Genomic DNA, 16,313 nt, shown 5'->3' with positions numbered 1-16,313 from the left:
GCTAAAAGTGGTACGAAACCCTGTGCCTGCTGGGAGATGGAGTCTCCGACCCACCCCACTACCTCTTGGGAGTTGTAGTCCTTGGTCTGGTAAAAGAGAAAGAAGCGGCGACTCCCACATTGTGAATTAGTTTTTAGGGGGTAAAGGGAAGAGGGAAATGCCTAACAAGAGGCAACATCAAGTTCCTTGGACTCAACTAGGGTTCGCGAGCAGCCGCAGAGCGGGCTAGACCTCGGGGCCGAGGGGGCGGGGAGACGTTACGTTGACGCTGGCGTGACCCAGCCGGAGAATTTGGCGGGATCTCCAAACACTCCCGGGGAGGGAGCTCTGCGGTTTGAGACCCCAGCCTGAGGAGACTGACGCGCCCTGAGGGGCGTAGCTGGGAGCTGAAGCTCGCTTGGGTTGTGTGCGGAAGGCGGCAAAAAGGGGGTAGAAAATTTGGCAGCAAGGGAGGGAGTCCAGAGCCCGCCCAGAGTCGTGCGCGGACCGGACCAGCGGACAGAAGTCGGAGCGCGCAGCCCGGCAGAGTGAGGAGCGCTGTGGACCGAGGTGAGCGTGTGAGGCGTAGACTCGGCCCCTTCTGCCTGCCGGTGCGTCCCGGCACTAGCCGAACCGGGCGGAGCCCGTGCCGCGGGCAGCCGGCTTATGGGCCCCTCTGCGCCAAGTGAGAAACCGGAGTTGGCGGGGCGGAGCAGGGCCATGCCCGGGCCCAACCCACCGTCGGCGCTCCTTGTGGCAAAAACTGAAGTGGTCCCCAGGCTCCAGAGCTAGAAGGAACCGCAGAGGCCTTCATTTCCAACACCCGGTTTATGGGCGGGGGCGGGAAAGCCGAGATCCAGAGAGGTGGTGTGATTTAACGTCGCAGCTGTTTCTGTCGGGGCCAGGGTTTCCGGATTTCTGGTTAATCCTCTTTCCATTACACCCTGCTTTGCTTACGGAGTACCCGCTTCCAATTTCCTAAAAGGCGTTTTCATTAGCTAATTCGGGCCGTTCGTGTGATGATGCCTGGGGAATGATCTGTAGTGCAGTGCTTTCTTTTGACTGCGAAAGTGAAGTGTGATATGCGTATAGAAGAATATACGAATCAGAAGTGTATAGTATACGCCTCTGATTTCAAAAAGAATATACCTGTGCAGTCATTACTCAGGTCAATAAATAGAATGTTGTCAGCACCCCAAAAACATCCCTCGTTCCCCCTCTAGTATGTCCCCTGTTCTCTCCAAAGGTAACCTCTGTATTGACTTCTGACACCAAAGACTAAATTTGCCTGTGTTTGAGTTTTGTATAGCTGATATTATCTATCTTTAAAAGGTTTTGTTTATTCATTTATTTATGAGAGACGCAGAGGGAGAAGCAGGCTCTTCAGGGAGCCTGCTGCGAGACTCGATTCCAGAAGCTCGGGATCATGACCTGAGCGACAGCAGATGCTCAACCGCTGAGCCACCCAGTTGCCCCATATTATGTATATTTTTGTGTTTGGTTTTGCTCAACATTCTGTCTGTAGATTCATACTTATTTTTGTATATAGTAATAGTTCTTTTTTGTTTCTGTATTGAATTCCTTATTCATTCTGCCCATGGTGGACATTTGGGTTGTTTCTAGTTTCTGAGTTTTTAAATGAGAAAAGCTGCAGAAAACATTCCTGCATATGTTTTGGTACAAACGTGTATGGATTTCAGTTAGTTAGTAATACAATGTATGAAATTCCTGGGTCATAGCATTTGTCTATATTCAACTTCCACATTTAATGCCAGTTTTCTTTTTTTTAAGATTTTATTTATTTATTCATGAAAGAGAGTGAAGGGCAGAGACACAGGCAGAGGGAGAAGCAGGCACCATGCAGGAAGCCCAATGTGGCATTGGATCCCGACACTCCGCATCCATGCCCTGGGCCAAAGACAGGTGCTAAACCGCTGAGCCACCCAGGCATCCCTACTGCCAGTTTTCTGCTACCAATTTACATTTACACCAGCAGTGTATGAGTGTTTAGTTTTTTCACATGCTTGCCAACACTTGATATTGTCAATCTTTTAAAATTTTATCTATTTTGGTGGCATATAGTAATACTTCGTGGTTTTAATTTTGATTTTCCTGATAATTAGTCAGGTTGAGCATTGGTTCATCATTTTTGGTCCATTTGGACATCTTCTATCCTGAAGTACTTGTTCCAATCTCTTGTCTGTTTTTCTATTGGGTTGCCTTTCTTCCTTTTTTCTTTTTCTTTTTCTTCTTTTTTTCTTTTTCTTTTTCTTTTCTTTTCCTTTTTTTTAAGATTTTATTTATTCATTCATGAGAGAGAGGGAGAGGGAGAAGCAGAAGCAGGCTCCATGCAGGGAGTCTGATGTGGGACTGGATCCCGGGACTCCGGGATCACACCCTGAGCCAAAGGCAGATGCTCAACTGCTGAGCCATCCAAGTGTCCCTATTGGGTTGCCTTTCTTGCTGATTTGAAGTTCTTTATATATTTTAATTATCAGCCCTTAGTTGTGTATATGGTAAATATTTTGTCCCCCAACTGTAGTTTGACTTCATTTTCTTAATAGTGTCTTTTGATGGATAGAAGTTTTAAGTTTAAATGTAGTCCGATTTTTCAGTCTTTTCTTTTTTCGTTGCTGCTTTATGTTTAAGAAATCTTTATCCCAAAGTCATGAAAACATTCACCTATATTCCAAAAGCTTTGTTTTACCTCCTATATTTAGATCTGTAATCGAATTGGAAACGGATGTTTCTTCTTTATGTGCAGTGTTTTATTTTGTTTTTGTTCTTTTTCTTATTCTGTAAGGCTTTCCCATCAACCTAGCACTTTTTACTGGGAAAAAAAAAAAAACATCCTTTTTCCATTCTCTGTAATTCCATCTTCTTCATAAATTATGAAGGGAGATGTTTAAATTTTTTTTTTTTAAGATTTTATTTATTCTGGGCAGCCCTGGTGGCTCAGCGGTTTAGTGCCACCTTCAGCCCAGGGCTTGATCCTGTAGACCCTGGATCGAGTCCCACGTCGGGCTGCTTGCATGGAGCCTGCTTCTCCCTCTGCCTGTGTCTCTGCCCCCTCTCTCTCTCTCTCTCTCTCTCTCTCTCTCATTCTCTCATTAAAAAAAAAAAAAAAATCCTAAAAAAAAAAAGATCTTATTCATGAAAGACACAGAGAGAGGCAGAGACATAGGCAGAGGGAGAAGCAGGCTCCATGCCCGAAGCCCAATGTGGGACTTGGGACTCTAGGATCACGCCCTGAGCCAAAGGCAGATGCTCAACCGCTGAGCCACCTAGGCATCCCAAGATGTTTAAATTTAAACTGCATTCAGGTGATTCCAGTATTTAACATTATCAAAGACATACATTATGCTAAATCTGCCATCTAAGAGATCTGCATCTGAACTAATTAAGAACAAATGGTCATTTCCAAAGAAGACACAAATTAATTGCAAACAGACACATGAAAAGGTGCTCAACATCATTAATCATCAGGGAAATGCAAACCAAAACCACAATGAGATATTATGTCCCATCTACCAGAATGGCTAAAATTAAAAAGATAAGAAATAGGGGAGCCTGACTGGTAAAGATGTGGAAAAAAAGGAACCCTCATGAACTGTTGGTGCACTAATTTACATTTGTGCAGCTGCTATGGAAAACAGTATTGAGATTCCTCAAAAAATTAAAAATGGAAATACCATGTGATCCAGTAATTGCACTACTAGGTATTTACCCAAAGAAAAAACACTAACTTGAAGAGATATATGCAACCCATTGTTTATTGCAGCATTATTTATAATAGCCAAGATATGGAAGCAACCCAAGTATCCATCCACACATGAATGGATAAAGGATACACACACACACACACACACACACACACACACACACACACACGAGATCTTCCCCTTTGCAACAATATGGGGGAACCTAGAGGGTACTATACTAAGTGAAATAAGTCATACAGAGAAAAAAATATGATATGATTTCATTTATATGTAGAATGTAAAAAAATAAATGAACAAACAAAAAGCAGAAACAGACCCATAAATACAGAGAACAAACTGATGGTTCCCAGAGGGGAGGAGGAGGAATGGGCAGAAGGGTGAAAGTGAGTGAGAGCTACAGGCTACCAGTTATGGAATGAATAAATCACAGGAATAAAAGGTAGAGCATAGGGAATATAGTAAGTGATATTGTAATAGTGTTGTTTGGTGACAGATGGTAGCTACACTTATGGTGAGCATAGCATAACATACAGACTCGTCAAATCACTATATTGTACGCCTGAAACTAGGACACCTGAAACTAATGTGACATTGTGAATCAACTTTACTTTAAAAAAGTTGGGAGATGGGCAGCCGAGTTGGCTCAGCGTTTTAGCACCTGCCTTCAGCCCAGGGTGTGATCCTGGAGACCCGGGATCAAGTCCCACATCAGGCTCCCTGCATGGAGGCTGCTTCTCCCTCTGCCTGTGTCTCTGCCTCTCTCTCTCTCTCTCTCCTCTCTGTGTATTCTCATGAATAAATAAATAAAAAATCTTAAAAAAAAAAAGTTGTTAAGCAGCTGCCATCAGCTCAGGTCTTGATCTGATGGGGGGCGGGGGGGACCCCCCCAATCAGGTTCCTTGCTCAGCCAAGAGTCTGCTTCTCCCTATCCCTCAGCCCTCTCCCCCCCACCTCATGGGCTCCCTCCCTCTCCCTCTTTCAGATAAAAAAAGAAAATCTTCAAAAAAAGAAATGGTCCCCTTCTGTCACATCTTGAAGAATAGAGATTTCATATGTGTTCTTTTTTGAGTGACATTTATCCTGATTGTTAAATTGTCCAGATTGTTTTGGTGTGGTTTAAGTTCATTTGTTCTTGTGAACATTAAGACTTGTTTACCTTTAGGGTGCTAGGTGGCCCATTTGGTTAAGTCTTTGACTCTTGTTTCAGCTCAGGTCATGATCTCAGGGTCATGTGATCCAGCCCCCTTGGGCTTTGTGCTAGGTCTGAAGCCTACTTAAGATTCTCTGGGGAAAAAAAAAAAAGAGATTCTCTGATTCTGGGCACCTGGGTGGCTCAGTGGTTGGAGCATCCAGCAGTCCTGGGACCGAGTCCCGCATCAGGCTCCCTATAGGGATCCTGCTTCTCATTCTGCCTATGTCTCTGCCTCTCTACATGTCTCTCATGAATAAATAATTAAAATCTTAAAAAAAAAAAAAAGATTCTTTGATTCTTCCTCTCCCTCTGCTACCTGCCCTCCGACGTCCTCTGTCTCAAGATCTAAAAATTAAATAAATAAATAAATAAATAAATAAATAAGACTTTTTCATTTTACTAACACCGCTGAAGAGAATTAAAAGTTTTGTTCTCCATTCTTTTCAACCTGAGCAATCTTAACTATCATAATAACCTGACTAGGTATGGACTTAATGCCTATAGAAAAGGTTTTAGACTGAGCAGGGTACTTGAATATTATTTATTCGTTTGTGCATTCATTGAGGTCGGAAATTGATTAAAATTGTGATGTTTTAATTTCATACATTCCTATTAGAAGCAGAATATGTGACTACAAGCTATGATCCTTGGCTAAGATGGGAAGTACCTCTCTCAGTCTACTTAATGTCTTATCAGAAGTAGAGGCTTGGGCAGTCCCGGTGGCGCAGCGGTTTAGCGCTGCCTGCAGCCCAGGGCGTGATCCTGGAGACCCAGGATCCAGTCCCACGTCAGGCTCTCTGTGTGGTGCCTGCTTCTCCCTCTGCCTGTGTCTTTGCCTCTCTCTGTCTCTATGAATAAATAAAATAAAATCTTTAAAAAAAAAAAAAGAAGTAGATGCTTATGGGCAGTCATTCTGTACCTTTAGTTTACTCCTCTCCCACCACCCTCAAACCCTGTTTGCTGGAAAGGAACAATGAAATTGAAACAGTTTAACAAACTTTCATGATTCTTTTTTTCTTAATTTTAAGTAGACTCTTGGAAAGTCTACATTCATCTACCAAAAACTTACCAAACACCTAACATGTAATGTATCATGGGATGTACACAAATAAATAAGACTTGGCTCCTACCCTGAAGGAATATGAAACAGGGGAATGGGGGGCATAATTGGTCTAGGTAAGCTGTGCATCTTTAAGAAGCAGACTAGTCCTGGCTCTTCTACTATTTCTTTCTTTTTTTTTTTAAGATTTTATTTATTTATTCATGAAAGACATACACACACACACAGGCTGAGACAAAGGCAGAGGGAGAAGCAGGCTCTATGCTAGGAGCCAACATGGGACTCGATCCTGGGACCCCAGGATCACACCCTGGGCCGAAGGCAGGAGCTAAACCACTAAGCCACCTAGGGATCCTCTCTTCTACTATTTCTGATACAACTAGCTCGATGGAAGGGTAAGCTAGTGAGAAATGTTTTTTTTTTTTTTTTTTTCCTGCTGTGGGTAGGTCAGTGATTAGACCAGAAGACTAACAATTCTTCAGAGAGTTATTTTATTTTATTTTATTTTATTTTATTTATTTTTTTTTTTTTCAGAGAGTTATTTTAAAACTAACTTTGCAGCTCTGTACTTTTTCTGGCCATCTATGTTTTTCAGTATTAAATGCAAAGTAATGGCTATGCAAATGCAGCTTGAAGCAAATGCAGATACTTCAGTGGAAGAAGAGAGCTTTGGCCCACAACCTATTTCACGATTAGAGGTATGTGCTTAATTGTTAATTTTGGAATTATAATGCTAGATTAGAATATTCTACCTATTGGGAGACATCACAACCTTTATATAAACCATTAATTTATTACCTAAGGTCAAGACCCAAATTAGAGTTTTCAGAAGTGTTGTGAAGGATCCTTTGGAAAGGCTAAGATAGTTGCTAAACATGTCTGGCCATATCTCCTCTGTTAAGAATTCTTCTACTTTATCATTTTTCTTTCTCAGAGTTGGATTCTCAAAAACTAAGAAACTCCTAGGTGGAGTCTCTGATGTTTATACTGTATTACCTACCAGGGAATTACAGTGGCCTGGGACAGCTATGCCGAGAAGAGAGAGGAACAGTAGCTCTCCATTGACTCATATCTGTGCTGAAGTTACTAATACTAGTAAGACAGCTGTCATGGTTAGGGAGAAGGGTTTGTGGTTATTAAGGTATAAGAGCCGAGCTCCAATTCAGGACTGAGATCATCATGTGCCACAGCTAGGGCCTTGTGCTATTTCTTCCCGTTGTATAGAGGCCCCCACAGTGTGAGTGCAGATGAGATAGGCTGAAAGAAGTAGGAGGGAAAACAGAGAAAGCCTTCATTCTTCTGTCTCTTTATACATATTCCTACCATCCCTAGCTAAACTTTAAGACTCCAGAAGTTAATTTAAACAAGTTTGTGATAAATATTCAGAGTCATAACTTCTGGTATCATGAGCATCCTTATAGCCATACATGCATTTTGCTTATTGCTTAAATATTTTTAAAAATATTTTATGTATTTATGCATGAGACATGTGCGCGCACACACACACACACACACACACACACAGGCAGAGACACAGGCAGAGGGAGAAGCAGATTCCCTATGGGGAGCCTGATGTGGGACCTGATCCTGGGACCTTGGGACCACGACCTGAGCCGAAGACGGACGCTCAACCACGGAGCCACCCAGGCGTCCCACTTATTGCCTAAATATTAATAGTAGATCTTGTTTCTATGGGCAAATACTATGGTCTTCCCTCTCACAAACCCTCTCCAACTTGCAAATACATACACATTCCACCAACAACTAATATTGTCCTAGCAGTCATGGTTGTGGTGGCTAATAAAACCAAAGCTGAATTTGCAATATAAGTAGGAAGAGGTGCCTTTGGGTGGTTTATTTTGAGAACTGATGTATGAATCCCTGACCAAAAGTAATTTGCCCCCATTTTTTTTTTAAGATTTTATTTATTCGAGAGAGAGCTAGCACCAGTAGGAGGAGGGGCAGAGGGAGACAGAGAAGCAGATTCCCCACTGAGCAGGGAGCCAGATGAGGGGCTAGATCTTAGGACCCTGGGATCATGACCTGAGTTGAAGGCAGCCGCTTAACCAAGGCAGATGCTTAACCAAGTGAGACACCCAGAGCACTCCACTTTTCCCCCACTTTTTTTTTTTAAAGATTTTATTTATTTATTCATGAGAGACAGAGAGAGTGAGAGAGGCAGAGTCATAGGCAGAGGGAGAAGCAGGCTCTGTGCAGGGAGCCTGATGTGGGATTTGATTCAGGCATTCTGGGATCATGCCCTGAGCTGAAGGCAGAAGCTCAACCACTGAGCCACCCAGGCATCCCTTTTCCCCCATTTTTAATGTCAGTTGTTAGATTAGAGCTTTCTAGTCATTTTTCTACCCTTAGCCCTGAGGCAGTCTTTTTAAGTGTTTTTTTTTTTTTTTTTTTTATTCATCAGAGACACAGAAAGAGGCAGAGACACAGGCAGAAGGAGGAGAAGCAGGCTCCATGCAAAGAGCTCAATGCGGGACCTGATCCTGGGAATCTGGGATAATGCCCTGAGCCACCCAGGCATCCCAGCCCTGAGGCAGTCTTACCTATTTACTCTACCTTAGTGTTTAAAAAAAAAAAAAGAAAAATCGGGATCCCTGGGTGGCGCAGCGGTTTGGCACCTGCCTTTGGCCCAGGGCGCAATCCTGGTGCATGGAGCCTGCTTCTCCCTCTGCCTGTGTCTCTGCCTCTCTCTCTCTCTCTCTCTGTGACTATCATAAATAAATAAAAATTAAAAAAAAATCATTTCTTATGTGTGCTTAATGTAGAAAACATTGGAAACAGTTTTAAGGTGGCTTTTTAGGGCTTAGGCTCTCAGTTTATTTAGAGTCCTAGTTGTAAAAGGTTGAGTTACAGATTTATTCCCAGTACCTGTGAATTAGGGGTTTAGTCCCAATTCATGATGTGAATACGTTCATGGGATAGTACTACTTTGAAACTATTGGTTTTCAAAATGAAAAGGTTGATAATTTGTTATTAAATACCTTACTTATATGTACAGCATACTTTTCAAAGCTTTTGCATATAATATCATAGTTCTTCAAAACACCTCTGAAGTGGGTAGGGCAAATATCCATCCACATTAGAGAACTGAAGCTTACTAAAAAAATTTTTTTTAAAGATTTTATTTATTTATTTATGAGAGACAGAGAGAGAGAGAGAGAGAGAGAGAGAGAGGCAGAGACAGGCAGAGGGAGAAGCAGGCTCCATGCAGGAAGCTCAGTGTGGGACTCGATCCGGGGACTCTGGGATCATGCCCTGAGCCAAAGGCAGACACCCAACCACTGAGCCACCCAGGCGTCCCAAAGCTTACATAAATTTATCCATGGTTTTCTTCCCTTGCAGCAATGTGGCATAAATGCCAATGATGTGAAGAAATTGGAAGAAGCTGGATTCCATACTGTGGAGGCTGTTGCCTATGCACCAAAGAAGGACCTAATAAGTATTAAAGGGATTAGTGAAGCCAAAGCTGACAAAATTCTGGTAAGTACTGCTTATGTAGCCTTAGGGGGAGGCATTAGGAGGAAAAGTACAAAAAGATATACAGTGAAAGGTAACAGTGTTCCTCCTCCCTTCCTCATTGTGTCATTGAATTCCCCTGTCCAGAGGTGAGTGCCCTAGTTAATTATCTTAGTATGTGCCTCTGTGCATAAATTGGGGTTTTCTCTCAAGGAAATGACAATTTCATGGGATGTGAGTCCTACCAGATTTACAAGTTTGCATTCCCACCAGCAGTGAGTGGTATGTTTCTTATCTTTCTAGAAATTATGATTTCATGCCTTAGAAATATATTCATTAGTATGTAGCCACTAAAAAGTTTCAAAAAATATTCATTGACATAGGAAGATGTTCCTGATATAAGAAAGCAGCATCATAAAACATGTAAATGTGTATATATATATATATATATACACACACACACACATACATGGTTTTAAAAATGTGTATTTTGTTATATATAGCACATACACAGGATAAATACACTAAAATATTGGTGGTGTTATTTCTAGGTGGTAAGAACATGAAAAAAATTTTTTTAAACTTTATTTATTTATTTATTCATGAGAGATAGAGAGAGGCAGAGACACAGGCAGAGGGAGAAGCGGGCCCCATGCAGGGAGCCCGATGTGGGACTCCATCCTGGGTCTCGAGGATCATGCCCTGTGCTGAAGGCGGCGCTAAACCGCTGAGCCACCTGGGCTGCCCAACAATTTTTATTTTTGCCTTAATTCTGAAGTCAAAATTTTATTTTGTAAAATAAACAGGTTTTACTTTCAGGTAGAAAAGCTGTTTTTATTTCTTGTTAACTAGTCACAGGCAAGATTGTTTAATGATGAAAGAATGTGATTTCAAATCATACATTTAGTTTTTAGTTTGTTTGTTTTTTTTTTAACCTTAATGATGTAAAGGTGATTTTACTGGCTTAATGGAAATGAAGTAGTAACCTAGGAATCCCATCCTTTTCTTATATATTCTCATCTGACTTTCATAACAACACTGAGAAAAATAGGGCTAGTATTACCTCTGTTTTACAGATGAGGAAACTTAAGGTACAATGGCTCAATTATTTACCTAAAGTCATGTAGGCAATGGAAGAACTAAGACTAGAATCCAGTTATTTTCATTCTATTATATTATGATCTTTTCTCATTTCCCTCCAGTATCTTACAATTACTATTTTTCTTTTACCATTCACAATTCTGTATGATTACATTTTATTTTATGTACTTTCGGTTTTGTTTTTTTTAAGATTTTGTTTATTTATTTATGAGAGAGACACAGAGAAGCAGAGACACAGGCAATGGGAGAAGCAGGCTCCATGCAGGAAGCCCGATGTGGGATTTGATCCCAGGACTCCGGGATCATGCCCTGAGCCAAAGGCAGATGCTCAACTGCTGAGCCACCCAGGCATCCCTTGGTATTTATATGGTTACACAGTTTGACCCCTGAACTTTTATATAGCGTAAATATCCATAAAATTACATTTTCATATTTTATGTTATTATAATTTCACAGAAGTTTTTCTCTGAAAAGATCTTCAAAGGCTAAGGAATTTTCAAAAAAGACTGCATCCTTTGTTATTGGGTAGCTTAACTGTCTTACAGTGTCAAATAAATAATAGCTGAGAGTTTTGAGTATGAGTACTTACTATCTCATATCAGAGATATTAATATATGCACAATATGATGAATTCTGTTTTATTGAGTATTAAGAGCTTTGAATTTTTAAGCACTGGCAGGGGTTTTACTTCATTTATTTAGACCACTTTGTAATAGTAACTCGGGGCTGAAAGGTTGTAATTTTTTTTTAACATTTATTTTATTTTTTAAAAAAATATTTGAGAGAGCACAAGCAGGGTTGGGGGGAGAGGGAGAAGCAGAGCTGATTAGGGAGCCCATTGCTGGACTTGATCCCAGGACCCTGGGACCATGAACTGAGCTGAAGGCACTTAACCGAGTGAGCCACCGAGGGACCCATTTTATATATTATTAGAGAAAGGAGAGAGAGCACAGGTATTGGGGGTGGGGTGCAGGGAGCAAAGGAAGAGAGAATCCTAAGCCAACAGTGCACTGAGGAGTCTGACATGGGGCTCAGTCTCAAGAGTCTGAGATTATGACCTGAGTGAACCAAAACCAAGAGTTGAATGCTTAACCAGCTGCACCACCTAGGTGCCCTAAAAGTTTTAATTCTTAATTTAAGACCTTAAAGGAAAGATGTTGCGATCTATGGAAGTATGAAATTGTCTTTTTTTTTTTTAAGACTGATTTATTTATTAAGATTTATTTATTTTAGAGAAAGCGTGTGTGCGTGCACACATACATGAGCACGTAGAGAGGAGAGGGATAGAGGGAGAGGAAGAGAAAGTCTCAAGCAGACTCCAAACTGAGCTCAGATTCTGAGATAACAACCTGAGCTGAAACCGAGAGTCAGGTGCTTAACCAATTGGGCTGCCTAGGAGCCTCTGAAGTTGGCATTTATTATATTATTCAAATATTTTTGTGGAAGTAGTGACTTGATAGAGGACAGTTCTGAGCCCCTAATAACACATCAAAAGAGTCTGATACTAAACCTGTAGATATCCCTAAAGTCCTATTTGTTGTTTTTTCTTTCTGGGCATTAATATTTGTGACAGAACAAATCCTAACAGGATCTTTCCTTATGCCTTGTCAGACCTTAGTTTTAGAAATCAGATCAGTGTCCTGCTTTTATGAAAATACAAATACAGGCAGCCCCGGTGGCGCAGCGATTTAGCGCTGCCTGCAGCCCCGGGTGTGATCCTGGAGACCTGGGATCGAGTCCCACGTCGGGCTCCCTGCGTGGAGCCTGCTTCTCCCTCTGCCTGTGTCTCTGCCTCTCTCTCTCTCTCTCTCTCTCTGAATAAATAAATAAATCTTAAAAAAAAAAAAAAAAGAGGGATCCCTGGGTGGCGCAGCGGTTTGGCGCCTGCCTTTGGCCCAGGGCGCGATCCTGGAGACCGGGATCGAATCCCACGTCGGGCTCCCTGCATGGAGCCTGCTTCTCCCTCTGCCTGTGTCTCTGCCTCTCTCTCTCTCTGTCTCTCTCTCTCTCTCTCTCTGTGACTATCATGAATAAATAAATAAAATCTTTTAAAAAAAAAAATAAATAAATAAAAAAATAAAAAAATAAAAAAAAAAAAGAAAAAAGAAAATACAAATACAAACCTGTAATAAAGTAAAATGAGATTTACAAAATGATATGGAGCTAGTTCTATTTTTCTGTCCTCTTTGTTTTCAGACATTTTATAATTGTGAATTTCTAGTGGGTAAAGATTGATGATGTTATTTACTTTTAAAGGTTAAAGATTTCTTCGGTCACTGTGGCTATTCCCTCTCATTCCCCCAAAGTCTTTGAAATTGAGTTTTTTTGTTTGTTTGTTTGTTTGTTTGTTTTTAAGATTTAGAGAAGAGCACGAATGAGTAGGGCAAGGGGAGAGGGAAAGAGATCTGGAACAGGCTCCATGCTGAGCACAGAGCCCCACATGAGGCTCAATTTCACAACTCTAAGATCACAACCTGAACCAAAACCAGGAGTTGAACTCTCAACCGACTGTGCCACTCAGGCATTCCTGAAATTGAGATTTTTAGCAAGAATATCCACTTTTGCAGGGGAGAAAGGAAAATAAAGAAAATCCATTTTTGTATATAAATCAAAGTTGTTGAGAAAGATTTTATAAAGAAATAATTCATTCAGCAGGAACAGAGTTTTATGTGATCTTTTCCACATTTACAAAGTTTAATTATAATTAGCTTTGGTTAAACTGTGTTCTCTTGGTGTACTGTGAGCACTGATAGACTCAGCAGTTATTTATTGAAATATTTTACTTTTTTTGAGATTTATTTATTAGAGAGCACGCACACATATGTGTGCAGTTGGGGAAGAAGTAGAGGGAGAGAGAGAATCCCAAGAAGACTCCCTGCTGAGCCCAGGGCCCCATGCAGGCTTGATCTCAGGACCTTGAGATCACAATCTGAGCAGAAATCAAGACCTGAGCCGAAATCAAGAGTCAGTCACTTTTTTAAAAATATTTTTTTTATTTATTCATGAGAGACCGAGGGGGGTGGTCGGCAAAGACACAGGCAGAATGATAAGCAATCTCCATGCAGGGAGCCTGATGCAGGACTTGATCCCAGGACTCTAGGATCATATCAACCACTGAGCCACCCAGGCATCCTAAGAGTCAGTCGCTTAATGGACTGAGCCACCCAGGTGCCCCGGATTTTCCTTTTATTCACCATTCTATGTTTTATGTACAAAGTTTGATGGTTCTTGGTTATTTCAAAACTATCGATTTAAGACTTGCCCTAGCACAGATGAACTAAACTTATCATGTAAGTGTGAGAATAGTAGTTCTCCCAGATTAGGCTGTTGCATGGTTTTTCACTTCACCTTTCACTTTGGTAATAATATTATGTTCCTGTAAGTCTAGAAAATTTAGGAGTTAAAGTGACAAAGATGGAAAGCATCTCCTATGTTTTTTTTTTTTAGCATTTTGTTATAAGAACATTTTTTAAAGATGTATTTATTCATGAGAGGCACAGAGGGAGAGGCAAAGACATAGGCAGAGAGAGGAGCAGGCTCCCCACAGCCTGGGCCAAAGGCAGACACTCAACCACTGAGCCATCCAGGTGCTCCTATTACTACAATTTTTTAACTTACTGTAATGCTGAAAGAATTTTACAATGAAAACTCATATACCCGCCATCTAGATTCTGCCATTAACATTTTAATATATTTGACTTACCACCTGTCTATTCATCTCTCTATCCAGCAATCAGTCCATCTTGGATTTTTTTTTATACTTTTCAAAGAAAGTTGTAGATGTCAGTACATTTCCCCCTAAATATTTTAGCATATGTTAAGTAGTGATATAGTAGTAGTGATAAGTAATATTGGTTTACAATCTGACCCACCCTCCTGCTGTGGTATTTTTATTTTCTAATTCTCATTAATCTTGTTTTTTCCTGAAGATTAATAGAAGTTACAGGAAGAGATCATAGAAAAAAGAAGGGAAGAAATTCTCAAAGACATAATAGCAGAAAATTTGCCAGAGCAAAAGGGAAGAAGGGAAGAAGTCTCACATAGTAAGAACTCATGAAGTATCAAAGACCCACATCTAGACGCATGATTGTGAAATTTTAGTATACCAATCATAAAAAGAAGATTCTGAAAGCATTCAGAGGGAAAAAAGCAATTTTCTAAAGGAACAAAAATCAGACCACATTTCTTTCTTTCTTTCTTTTTTTTTTTTAAGATTTTATTTTTTACAATAATCTCTATACTCAATGTGGGACTTGAACTCACAACCCTGAAATCAAGAGTGGCATGCTTCACCAACAGCCATCCAGGTGCCCAGAAAAACCACATTTCTTTCTTTCTTTCTTTCTTTCTTTCTTTCTTTCTTTCTTTCTTTCTTTCTTTCTTTCTTTCCTTCTTTCCTTCTTTCCTTCTTTCCTTCTTTCCTTCTTTCCTTCTTTCCTTCTTCCTTTCTTCCTTTCTTTTCTTTTCTTTTCTTTTCTTTTCTTTTCTTTTCTTTTTCTTTTTCTTTTTCTTTTTCTTTCTTTTTTTTAAAGATTTTTATTTATTTGTTCATGAGAGAGAGAGGGCGGTGGGCAGAGACACAGGCAGAGGGAGAAGCAGGCTCCATGCAGGGAGCCCAACATGGGACCCGATCCCAGGTCTCCAGGATCAGGCCCTGGACTGAAGGTGGCGCTAAACGCTGAGCCACTAGGGCTGCCCAAGACCACATTTCTTACTGGTAGAGCAGCTCGGGTGGCTCAGCGGTTTAGCGCTGCCTTCAGCCCAGGGCCTGATCTTGGAGACCCTGGATCAAGTCCCACGTCAGGCTCCCTTCCCTGCATGGAGCCTGCATCTCCCTCTGCCTGTGTCTCTGCCTCTCTCTCTCTCTCTCTCTCTCTCTCTCTCTCTCATAAATAAATAAAATCTTAAAAAAAAAAAAGAAATCTGACTGGTAGAAGCTAGTAGAGGGATGCCTTCAAACTTCTTTGAGAAAATTATTTTATTTTTTTTTTAAGATTTTATTTATTTGAGAGAGTGCTAACAAGTAAATGGAGGTACAGAGGGACACGCCCAACCTGGGACCCTGATACCAATATCAGGACCCTGAGATGATGATCCAAGCTGAAGTCACAGGCTGACTGAGCCAGCCACCTAGGCACCCCTGAGGGAAAATAATTTTAAACCTGGAATTTTTTTTTAAATATTTTATTTATTAGAGAGCACGAGCAGGAAAAGGGGCAGAGAGGGAGAAGCAGACTCTTCCTAATCAGGGAGCCCAACTTGAGGCTAGATTCCAGGACCCTGAGACCATGACCTGAACTTAAGGCAGATGCTTAACCAACTGAGCCACCCAAGTGCCCCTAAATCTAGAATTCTATTTGCAGCAATTTTATTTTTTTAGGGGCAGCCCCGGTGGCATAGTGGCTTGGCACCGCCTGCAGCCTGGGGTGTGATACTGGAGACCAGGGAGTCCCACATCGGGCTCCCTGCATGGAGCCTGCTTCTCCCTCTGCCTGTGACTCTGCCTCTCTCTCTCTCTCTCTCTCTCTCTCTCTCTCCCTCAATAAATAAAATCTTTAGAAAAATTATTTTTTTAATTAAAAATTTTTTATTATTTTTTGCAACAATTGTATTAAGTACTCAGGCAGAAGAATTATTTGGGGAAGTAATTTAGTACATTTTTCTCTTATTCACTTTCTTAGGAAGTTACTTGAGGACATACTTTAACAAAATGAGGTGGAAAACAAAGAACTATGTTAAATTCCAACTCAAGTACTCAGTGAATGAGGATCAGGAATAGTAGTTA

At 40.9% G+C, this 16,313-nt stretch overlaps 1 protein-coding gene across 1 annotated transcript in view; it reads left to right on the top strand.

The window, feature by feature from the left end:
- Positions 1-303: 303 nt before the first annotated feature.
- RAD51 (RAD51 recombinase) overlaps positions 304-16,313 on the top strand; it is a 38,401-nt gene continuing 22,391 nt past the window's right edge. The window contains exons 1-3 of the mRNA XM_041744979.1: positions 304-549; positions 6,549-6,651; positions 9,314-9,451. Coding sequence (XP_041600913.1) covers positions 6,565-6,651; positions 9,314-9,451 — 225 coding nt within the window. The 5' untranslated portion in view covers positions 304-549; positions 6,549-6,564. The remainder of the gene's footprint in view (positions 550-6,548; positions 6,652-9,313; positions 9,452-16,313) is intronic.

Source organism: Vulpes lagopus, chromosome 2, assembly GCF_018345385.1.
Source record: "Vulpes lagopus strain Blue_001 chromosome 2, ASM1834538v1, whole genome shotgun sequence".
NCBI classification, from domain to species: domain Eukaryota; kingdom Metazoa; phylum Chordata; class Mammalia; order Carnivora; family Canidae; genus Vulpes; species Vulpes lagopus.
This window is presented reverse-complemented; position numbering and strand designations above follow the sequence as displayed.